Below are 12,079 nucleotides of genomic sequence, written 5' to 3' on the forward strand. Positions count from 1 at the left end.
AATTAGACTTTTGGAAGGAAGAACCTAAGCTATGATCTTCTGATGATCCACGACAATTCATTTGCTCTTCTCTCCAGATATAGCAATCACATTTTAAAATTGCTAGCAATACGTTTAAAAGCTTGATGTTGTAAACATTAGGTATTTATTGTTTATTTGATTGGAAATATATTAAAAATCTGTCGAGTGTGTTTCACACTTTAAAGTGGAGTACATTTCAGAATAGGAGCATGTTTAGAATGAGAAAAATGCTACTGCTGCTACTCAGTTATGGTGTGGATATGCAACAGAAGGTTATAACATCCTTGCTTCCTGTTAAATCTGCCACTTCCCACACATTTTATAATGCTTATTTTATGTAAATGATGGCAAACCTGTTCAAAGTTTTAACTTGCAGATGTTCTACACTATTTTTGTTCTTTTTAACTTCTAACTGCTTATGGTAAGTTTTCTCCAGACACCAATACTAGGAATTTGTCTAATTAAATGTATACACTACCTTTTCAATTAGAAATATACAAGGCAGTTTACAATAAAGTTAATATTCTGACCAGTACACAACAAAAACTGAGTAAAACTATTGCAAAAAATGGTTAAAAAATATATTAGGAGCACTGAACGTACAAGGTGACTGTTAAGAAGAAAATTCCTGTGCCAACAAAACCTGTTCCTGAAGTTAGTAAAATGGACACAAAGTGAGCAGCCCTGGGGGAAAGGCTTTGAAATACGAGACATCAGTGCAGAAAAGGCCGGATTCCTTGTCACCAGTCACCTAACCTCTGTTGGGGACATGCAGAGAAGGCCATTGAGGAAGATCTTAAATAAGTAATAGTTTTAAGTGTGTGGTTAATTTTTTCAGCAATGATCCGTGGTAACAGGTTTGTGTAAGTTCTCCCATTTCATGATACGATTCTGTTAAATTAACAAGCAGTTCCCCACTAGAAACTGAATAACCTTGCTATTCTGTAGAGTGCATCCATAGTAAACTTTGATTAGAGTTTCTATTTCATTTTTTAAATGTTCCAGTCATTATTCTAACGTAAGCACCATTGAGTTAAATGAGGCTTAGTCTCAAGTAAGTGGGTATAGGATTGCAACCTTAAGAAAACTTCAGACTAACTGTTACAGAATGACTTATGGGTTGCAGCCAGTTTTCTTCCTCTTTTTATGTTGTCTCCAAGTTGCAAATGTATTGCAAAAACTCAGAAATGCAGCTTTTGCTACCAAACTCTTGGGAACAAATAAATCTATTTTACTGTTCCATTAAAAGAGGTATTGAAGCTATTCTCATATGGTTCAATGTTCTTAAGGTTATTTTTTTTTCCTTTTAAAGCTGGACCAAAATAATCTAGCCAGAATGTTTTGTAACAAAACTTTCTATTATTCTGTAGCTTAATTGACAGAAGAGGATTTATGCAGCCAGATACTCCTCAGCCGGCAGCACCCTCAAATGGCATTACAATGTATGGGGCCACACAGTCTCAGAGTAATATGGTAGGAACCATCCCATAATGTTGATCAAGAGCCCTGTGAATGCTTTCCTTCTCAGGTTTCCTGTGAACTAATCAAGTCGCTAAACTAACTGGATGCTACTGGTACTCTCTGTTAGGGGATATTTCATTGTTGTACTGTAGTAAACTGCAATAGACTTCTAGATTTTCATAAGCACTCGTGGGGCAGGGGGAAGTAGTGTAATGGACAAAAGGAAAATATTGTCTACCTGCAGACAGTTAAATATAGTGCCAAGAGAAATTTCCATGTATGGTTGAAGTTTTGCCTGTCTTTGTTAGCCTTCTTAGTGGTCATAGATGGCCCTTGGATCTTCAATATCATATTTGTTGCTTTTAAATTCTTTTCCTCCAAAAGTTGTTGATTGTGTTGCAGAAATCCTTGAAGCCTGATACATTTCTACAAAACTTATCATATCAGCATGAATAGAATGTTTATAGAGAAGACTTTAAATTTCTTGTGAACTTTAACTATTGCAAATTTCTAAATAATGTTTTTGTTTTTATAAATTGTGCCAATTACTCCCATTGTGTTTCTTGAGAGCAGTACATTTTTCTCCATGTGCCAAGGAGCAGAACCCAGCCTAAGGAAACTTTCTCAACCAAAAGTCCTCATTGGAGTAACCTTCTTCTAACATGCATGTTCTGAAATAGTGCCAACATTCCTTTGTATTTTTGGCTTCGTGGATTTCTTCCCAGTCTCCGAGGCAAAGAAATAAAACCAGTCCCAAGCGTTTCAGATTTTTTGCACTTAACTGAAGCAAAGTTAGTTTTCATAGCTATGTGGATACTCTCTTAGAAATGAGAAACACATGATCAGTGGACTTACTAAGAATTGGTTCATTCATCATTTTTTCATATTTGTTAACAATATCTGTTTCTTAGATTTTAAAAATCAGACACATTTAACTGACTTCTAGTGTCAGTTATATTTTTTATAGCATTTTGAATGGTCATTCATAGTGTGATCCTTTATATGTGTACTCAAGTGACATTTCCAGTTCCGTGGATATAGGATTGCAACCTTGGCTCATCTTGGTTGCTTTAGTTTTTGAAGCAAGTCCAGAAGATTTTCTTAAAGTGGGGTGGCCTGAAAGGGGTGAATTATTTGCTTGCCTTATGTTTAAACTAGTAGTTCTTAACACTGGGTCCCCTGGTTACTGTAGCCATCAGAGAGCTTTGCCAGTTTGTAGGCAGAGATTATAAAACTATATCTCTAAGAGATTGCCAATAAATTGTTGTATTTAAACGTTTTTTCAGTTGTCAAATTATTGTAGTGTTTCTTTGCCTTATGGCAGTTTCTCTTCCTATATTTTTACATTGGGTCTTTACAGGGTAGTTTGAAACAAACCCACATGCTCCTGTTTTTAAGAAATGCTGTGTTCAGGCCACTATCATGGTTCCCTGTGTATGAACTGAAAATACCAATGCACACAGGGAGGGCCACGTACAGACTCACTTGCCTAGCTTACAGTCTCCCTCAGGTCTGGAGGCTTCCTTCCCACCATTACTGTATTATTTCTTTCTGGTCTACAGCTAGCCTTACTCTTTCCTCTACTCCTTACCTGGCTTTAGCTTTCCGGACAACTTCCTTGCTATTCTTTCCCTGCCTGCTATGCCACCTCTCCTTTCAGGCCCTGGTTTAATTTGGCTGTATCACAACTAGATAATGTAATCAGGTGCCACTTAAGACTGTTAGCCAAATGGCCAAGTTCAGAAATAAGTAGCAACTACTCCCTCTTCTCATACATTCTCTTTGACGTTTCTTTCACCTGCATACTTCTGCATGTTTACATTAAGTGGAGGTGAAATCAACCCTGAAAAAAGTGTGTGTCTGCCTGATGTAGCATATGCTGATCAACTGCTGTTTCAGCTATTCAGGTCTTTAGCCATAGTTACTCTGAAAAGTTAAATACAAAGGATATTGTGTTTATTGGGATGAAGGATGAAGCATGGTCTTTTGGTCAAAGTGATAAATTTCCTTGCTAGAGAGCAATTTTTGTAAATGCATATAGATATAGATGCACGCACACACACACATATATACTGCATGTAAAAAAAGAAACTAATTCTAACTGTCATCTCATGTTTTGGGGAGTCTCCAGAGTTTATCAATCTTTCCACATAAATTTAATTTGTAAACTTAAATGCTTAAAAAGAGACCGAAAAAGAAAGCCAACTGAAATCTAGATCACCAAAAATCACAATCAGGATTTCCCTCCACAAAATTTAGAAGAAAAGGCAAGTATATTAATGTCAAAAAATTCAGACACTTATGCCCATGAAAAAATGCAAAATATTACATATACCAGATTTTTTTTAAAAACAAACCACCATCTATTATAGTTTCTCTCTATTTAAAAAACAACCTAGTTATAATGAAATCTGAATTAAACGCAAACATGTTAAAGCTCACACTTAGGATCTCTTCACGGTCAACCATGATCGCCTGTCAAACAGATTTGAGTTAGCGGCTGCTTACCTAGTTTATGAGATTATGCATTATAAGGACACAGTAAGACAGTTCTATGTGTCTTCCCCCCCCCCCATGCCGTTGAAACTATTGACAAGCACTCCATCACACACGCTAGGATTTAAGAGATGCCATTCTGTATATCACAAGGCTCACCCACTACCTCTCTGTTACTTGCAAACGAATATGGGCAACATGCAGATGCAGGTGAACAGTTTCTTCTTGTTAAGTGGCATGGACTTCTGTGAGCAGAATAGGACCCCTCCCTTTCCCTTCTTCACCTTGCAGTATCCAATCTGCTCTGGAGGGTCCCCCAGCCAAAGGCCTGTTCTGGAGTGTACCCAAAGGGGAGGAGCAGAGGGAGTGGAAGCCCTATCATGCAAGCAAGCTTCCAATCACATAGCATCAGATATAACCCAATAGTTATACAACTAGATAGTGTCCATGCCGGGGATTATTTCTAAATAGGGAACTTGATTTTGAGCAGTGATTTTAAATTAATTTACCTTTTCTTCTTTTTGATTTAAGTCATGATAGACTCATTCAGAGTGGTCAATTTTTATTTTAACACTGATAGAGTTTGCAAACCATTTTCTTAATATTCCTAAAACTAGGTGCAGATATTCAGCTGTGCTCTCACCAAACAACTCCTCCTAGTGATGACATATGATGTAATGTTTTATAGCATTACTTCAGATTTTTCCTTCTATAAGTATCCCAGGCTTCATTATAACACTGCAAGTTAGAGCCTGGATAGCTCAGTTGGTGAGAGCATGGTGCTGATAACGCCAAGGTTGCAGGTTTGATCCCCATATGGGACAGCTGTATATTTCTGCATTGCAGGGGATTGGACTAGATCAGGCATAGGCAACCTTGGCTTTCCAGGTGTTTTGGAACTACAACTCCCATGATCCCTAGCTATCAGGGCCAGTGGTCAGGGATCATGGGAGTTGTAGTTCCAAAACATCTGGAGAGCCCAAGGTTGCCTATGCCTGGACTAGATGATTCTCATGGTCCCTTCCAACTCCATGTTCCTGTGATTTATACATTATTTTAATCTCTGCAGACTGATTTTCCATGCCTTTTTGTTGTCATTGTTCTCTGTATCCAGGTCTGTTGTGATTCTGTGAATTTGTTGTGCCATTTGCTTTTTTATTATCTTGTGATCATAAAGATTTGTAAGAAGGTGAGCTCAAATAGTAATAGTAAAAGTAGCAGCACTTTTAAACGCCTCTCCCCTCTGATAAATATTTTTAGCTCTAGCCTTTTTGCAGTAAATCAGGCAATCCATGTACCATTGTTCTTAATCCAAAAGAATTTACTGGTGTGAAATTTGAAAGTAAAAGACAACTGAAATCTTTCTGATCCATCTAGTTTATGCTTTTTCTCTATAATGGCCTCAAAAAGCAAAATCTCTTTACTTTAGTCACCACTGCTTTACTTCCTAAATGTTAAACAGTATTTGGTTTTTTATGTTTTCTCTCAATATTTCCGTTATTTTAATAGGGAACTGAAGTTAGATTAACCAGGTGGTAATTGCCAGGATCACCCTTTCCTTTTTGAAGGTTGGTAGTATATTTTGGTTTCCCCCCTTTCTAGTACACATCCAGTTCTCCATCACTTTTTAGTAGTTTTGTGAATTCATTAACCAATCCCCTTACACCATAGAAATGTGCCATGAGAATCCACAGACTTGCTGATTATTCATTATTCCTAAACATGTTCTCTTTTCATTAGAAGCTATGGCTGCAATCCACTTACACTAGGGGGGGGGGGGAATTGCTTAATCGGAAGATAACTGTGATTCAATGTTGTGGATTGTGCCCTATTTCTCCCTTCATAACTGACCAACTCAACCCATTTTTCTTATTTTTGAAGAGAGTTCTGTGCAAGAAAGCATTTCAGCCATTTTAGAAATATCTGTTCCTTCCACATTTCTCATTTGTATATTAACTGTTGCTGGATCTACAATAGTTTCAATAGTCTATCGTCCTGGCTGTGCCAATACCTTTCTGCAATATACTTTCTTCCTTTTTCCTTTTGCAACTTCATAATAATGTTGTAATAATAACATTTATTCAATTTCTGTTTCAAGTTTAGGATATTTCTCCTAGTTTATTTAGGGATGGGGATGACACAAATCTCTGAATGGATAACCATGGTTAAAATTTTCGTACTGCCTTTCAATAGAATTTTCTAGGGCAATTAAATTGCAGGTAAAACCAATCAAACTAAAATGACAGCAAGCTCTTAAAAATAAGATTTGTTTAAAAGTCATAGGGCTAAAAATAAGTCTTTAAAGTCCAGGGAAAATGCAAAGATGTTTGTCTTGCATCAAGGTACAATAAGGAGGCATCAGGCAGACTTGTCTGAGGAGAGCATTCCTTAATTTGGGGGGTCACCTTGCTTTATATATGGGGGGAACACCAACAGATAGCCTTTCACAGAAGATCTAACCTATAAGTAGGAACTAATGAAGATAGGCAGCTCTCCCAATTATCTGGTCCTAAGACATAAGGCCTTTCGAAGGTTAAAAAATAGAATCACTTTGGCATGGAAACTGACTGGGAGCCCATGGGAGCAGCATAACACCAGTGTGATATGATCATAACACTCAGTCTCAGTTAATTCAGCATGTGGCTACAGTACCAACTTCAGTCATCAGAGGCAGCCACACATAGCATAGAAGTGCCATAGCTCCACCTTGCATGTCCCAGTTTCAATCCCCAGCATCTCCAGGTAGGGCTGGGAGAGAATCCTCTCTGAAACATGGAGAGCTGCTGACAGTCAGTGTAGAGAAGAAAGAACTAGATGAACCAGTAAGTCTGACTCAGAAGACAGCTTCCTATTTTCCTAGGACACATTGCAGAAGTCTGACTTGGAGGTTAACGGAGTAATAATCGCTGAGGCTATGCTCTCTGTCAAGGTTTCCAGCTGCTGCACCAACCTAAACTGGTAAAAAGTACTACGTTCCACAGAAGTAACCTGTACATCCAGAGACAAAAATAAGAGATTAGGTGTATGAGTATTCTTTCGTCCAACATTTTATTTCTCCCTGCTAGTCTTAACTGTGGTTAAGTGTCACATTGACAACAACGTTTGTGTGATTGACAGCAGTGTTGGTGTGATTAACAGTCAAGTATGATTTAAAACCAGTGTGACAAACAGTTTAGTGTGTCCAACCAGGACCAGGGAGACTAAGGTTCAAGTACCCACTTGGCCATAAGTTTTACTGAGTGATTTGGGTGATCTTGGAACAGTCACTATCTTTCTGCCTAACCTACTTCTCAGGACTTTTGTGATAATAAAATGGGAGGGAAAATATGCATGCTGCCATGAGTTCCTGAACAAAAATTGGGACATAAATGTAATCAATCAATATAAAATAATAATCAGGGTTCACTCTTAACTATGATGTAAGTTAGTTTAAGAGTAGTTCCTACTAGGGCTGAGGAATTTATGACAGCAGCAGATGGCAAACGATCCTTTTTCCCTTTTCTTACACAGGCTTTAAAGTTGTACTTTCATGGTGGCTGCCACAGACAGCAACTTTAAAGCCAATGTAAAAAATGCAACTTTAAAGCCAATGTAAAATGAGAGCGAGAAACTGCCGCTGCTCATAGCATGCTTGAATCAGCCACCATAAATATTTCTCCTATTGGCCGTTATTAGCAGCTATGTCAACATGATCCTTAACTATCGGTAAAGTTGGCAGGGGGAGATTTGTAAGTGAGAAGGTAGCAGCTGGCAGGACAGAGTGTGCAGTCTCACCACCTGTCTCCATTCTCTTAACTGTGGTTAATAGAGCAATAGCATTATCTCTGCAATAGGAGTCCACAACTCAGCTATGACCATTTTGTCTCAATATTTGTGATAATTTATTGGGTTCTTGTTTCTCCTTTTTTCATTTTCCTCTGAGAATAGCTATTTCCGCAGAACCCTTTGTATATTTTTCTGTGCATATTCTTACTCTGTTTTTCTATATTATGACAACTATCATATTTTTTTGCATACAGCCATTTGGTGGACATTATGGGGGATTTAGTTAATTTTAGTGATGAACATGCTGTTCTTTGTTTGATAACTCGATCACACTAGTTTTAATTTCCCTTTATCTTTCTGAGTGGCACATTTCAGAAGACCACTGTAAAATCCACTGCTTCTTTTCTAAACATTTCATCCCACAGGTATTCTGTGCCATCATCCTACCTAAATAATACCCACCTAGACAGCATTCCAGTCATAGAAACCACTTCCTAAGTTATAGTTACTCCACTTCGGTCATAACATCATATTTGCCATACAAATGTATTCTTAGATTAATGTTTAATTACTCCTATTTCTTTAAAAACTGTTGGATAACTAAATAACCTTGTACTAAAATTTATCAGGCATTTGCAAAAAAAAATCAATATGTGTAATGTGATTGCTCTTCGGTGTTGCCTCTTGATTCAGATAAATAGTTGTGTCTCAGTATTGTAAATAGGAACTCAAAATCTCTGTTAATTTGTATAATTTGGGGGCAGATAAAATAAGATTTTTTTTAAAAATGAAACTGTTTCAAGTTGATTTTTGTATCAGTTATATGACAAATAAAGAAAAGCACTGGAATTTAAGTATGTGTCTAACTTGCATTTAGTATATGGCTATTGTTGTACGGAAATAACATTTTAAATGGCTTAGACCTCATATCTGTATAAATAAAGGCAATATTTTAACAGGGTAAAGCCCTTTAAAATTAGTTGGTTGGGTTTTTCTGACAGGGTGATTGAGGAGTAGGCTCCTGGTCTGACATTTTATTTTGGCTGTGCAGTTGATATTTTATTCTAAGGAGGAATAGGTAATTCTAATACATTAAGAAGATTGCTTGAGGCAAATTTACACAATACCAGAGTTTAGATTAAAAAAAAACCAAAAACTAGAGCATACCTTATTTGGGCATATGTCAGTGGCCTGACAGCCCTTTAAATATATTATTTTCATTTATTTTAACTCTTAATTATTGAAAAGTGCCGATAGTGACATGCGAGGTGGTATGGCTGGTAGTATATCACCACCTGCAGAGAGCAATTGCTAAGGAGCACAGAGGAATCATGGTTTGCTGGCCCAAACTTCATTGGCCAGCATATTGCTGCTAATTGGCCGGCAGCATCAGCCCAGTAGCTCCAGCAGCGGCACGTAACTCACACCAGTAAAAGCATGAAGCCACTTCTCCCTGTAGCACCATTCCATGATAGTGGCCATATATTGCCTGCTAAGTCACTTTGAGCCATACTACCTTGTCAGGTGCTACTGAAACACTATTTTATTATCTTTAAATGTGAATTGTTTATACTTGTGTTTCTCAGTATTTGTCTCTTGCGGAAAATATACATTGCTTACACATCACACATACTCTCCGTACTACTCATTACCATCTCATTTCCCCCCATAGGACATTTAAAAGAGAATGACTACTAAGCTTTGCGTGTTATTGTTGAGATCAATTATTATTTCTGCCCTTTTTGTTAAATTCTATACAGAGCAAAACCCTTACCATCCAAATTTGCTAGCTGGAATTTGCACAAGGCAAGAGACTGAAAAGCTACGAGGAGTCAAGAATGCATGCTAGTGGCATGGGATACAGAGCAGCATCTTGTTCCACTGTGTGATGTGAGCAGTCCACACAAGGAGTCCCCTCCGCAACTCCTCTCCACACCTAGGTTAACCCAATTTCATGAGGGTTGAAACTGATTCAGAGAGGAGGGTGCAGTGTGGATTCCTTCTGTCTGATCCATGGTTTATAACTTTATCTGGCAACAAAAAGTAAGAGCATTTCAGAGGCTTCCATACTGCGGAGGGAACTTGTGTACCAGTCCTAAACTGTCAATAGCCTATGTTTTTCTTAAATTGCAATCTAATACTATATGAGCTTATTGCAGGTTGGTTTATATAGCCTGTGGGATCTATGCTAGAAACACTGCAGTTCGTCAGGCACAGTGTCAATTCCATAGGAATTGTCAGGAGCAGTGTTATCCCCTGACACATTTTTTCCTGTTAACTTTCTGTAGCTGTCTTTCTTTGGCTTCAGCAAAACTGGAAACACAATAAATGATAAGTAGGATTTTTGGAAGAAGTGCACCTATGGGTAATGAAAAATCAAGTTAGTCACACATACCGTAGGAGATAGCACAACAACATGAAGATGCTACTGATTAATGCATGTTGTCTTATTTATTGCTTCTCCAGGAAGCAATAGGATGGAACTTTCCATTAAAATAATCCAAGCTCAATGAAAAAATTCCTTCAGTAGCACCTTAAAGACCAACTAAGTTTATATTTTGGTAAGAGCTTTCGTGTGCATGCACACTTCTTCAGATACACTAGAAACAGAAGTTTCTAGTGAAGTTTCTGTTTCTAGTGTATCTGAAGAAGTGTGCATGCACACGAAAGCTCATACCAAAATATAAACTTAGTTGGTCTTTAAGGTGCTACTGAAGGAATTTTTTTATTTTGCTTCGACTCAGACCAACACGGCTACCTACCTGTAACTAATCCAAGCTCAAGATATACTAATCATAAATAAATTAAAATTATTTTCAGATTAGTTCAAAATTGACCCCATTTATATAATTGTAATCCTATCGTACTTGAATAATCACAAGGCATCTGTATTTGAAGTTAAGCACAGCCACTTAATGTAAGCTGCTATTTCAAAGCAATTTCTCCTCTGTTTTAAAGATACATGCAAACAGAACATTTTGGATATCCTTTTCTCAAGGTTCCAAAGTTATGTAAAATAAATTCCAGAGCGTATACATCTTTTGTTACATAACAAGGCATTTCTTGGTTTGTCACTTTCAAATTCTTGATTGTTTGCATCTGTCTCAAGAAACATAGAAGTATGCCTTCAGTGGTGAAGTCAAACAATTGGAGAATCACAGTTATCAGCTGTGGCTGCAGAGACCAGTAACTTGTGACTGCTGCCTCCCTAGTAGCTAATATATGATGCTTCTTTGGAAGAAAGGTTCTTGCTCTAGTGCTTTTTCAGTGCAGCCATTGTGGCGTTGAACGTTTTGAACAGTGCTTTAAGAAGCAAGCTGGAACTTTAATCTGAAAGATGAAAAATACTTTGGCCATGATTTCATCTGAAGTACTTTACTGGAATGAGGCTGAAGTACAGTGAACTGCATTCAGAATGAACCACCGTGTAGCAGCAAACATTTTTCAGGGTGTCAGTTATTAATGAGTAGCTTGGTCCAGACATAAAATATACTTGCCCAATCTGTCTCTCATTCTATAAAGAATTCTGGAGATAATGGCCTTTAAGCATTCCCAAATTGCACCAGTGAAAGAGGTGCTCAGGAGGACATGCCGACTCTGTCCTCTCCGCTTCTGATGTGGGAAGGGAGTCTGAAAGGGAGTTTGTAAGTCCATTTGGCTGAACAAGGTTACAGCCTTTGCCACAGTCAGGAACTCTGCATGGTGGGACTGCCTGGTGGCCAGATTACAAGGACACCAGGGCCCATACATACAAGGGGGCACAGTCAATGAGCTTTCATTTTTTAAAAAAGTCTCTAACCCCCCCCCCTAGACAGAAAGCAAAGAAGCAAAATTTCACCTCTAGGAAAAGTTAAAGAAAAGTGAAGTGGAAAGGAACCAAGGGCATGCATGTGTGTACACACACACACATGCACGCACATGTGCACAAACCATGCACATTCTTGTCTAGCTAGATAGAAGTGTGTACGGTATTTTTTTTCATTTCTGTTTCGCTGAGCTTGAATGACTCGTTTTATTCATGGGAAAACAAGGTAGATTTTGTGATAGGGTAGTGGCTATGGGAAGCCCCCATTTCAAATATTTCCATAGCCATGAATTCAAGTGACATTAGGCAAGCCTCTATCTTTGTCCCAGTCTTCTATCATGTGGAGATTAAGAAATACTATTAGCTCACCTTGAAAGAGCTATTCCTAAAGATTGTTGACATAATGCATGTGAAATGCTTTGAACGCTCAGGATTTTAAATACTGTATTTAAATATTTAAATACTATTTTGATTTTTCTTGTTATCTTATAATGAATGCAACTTCACTGGAAAATCTTACACCTCTTGTTT

The 12,079-nt window shown here is 37.8% G+C and overlaps 1 protein-coding gene across 4 annotated transcripts in view; it reads left to right on the forward strand.

Annotated features, from left to right (window-relative positions):
• ZDHHC14 (zDHHC palmitoyltransferase 14) overlaps positions 1 to 12,079 on the forward strand; it is a 65,333-nt gene that overhangs the window by 48,237 nt on the left and 5,017 nt on the right. For all 4 annotated transcript variants that reach the window (XM_035108653.3, XM_035108655.3, XM_035108654.3 and 1 more), the window contains exon 8: positions 1,392 to 1,494. In XM_035108653.3, coding sequence (XP_034964544.1) covers positions 1,392 to 1,494 — 103 coding nt within the window. The remainder of the gene's footprint in view (positions 1 to 1,391; positions 1,495 to 12,079) is intronic.

Source organism: Zootoca vivipara, chromosome 3, assembly GCF_965207765.1.
Source record: "Zootoca vivipara chromosome 3, rZooViv2.hap1.1, whole genome shotgun sequence".
Taxonomy (NCBI): Eukaryota; Metazoa; Chordata; class Lepidosauria; order Squamata; family Lacertidae; genus Zootoca; species Zootoca vivipara.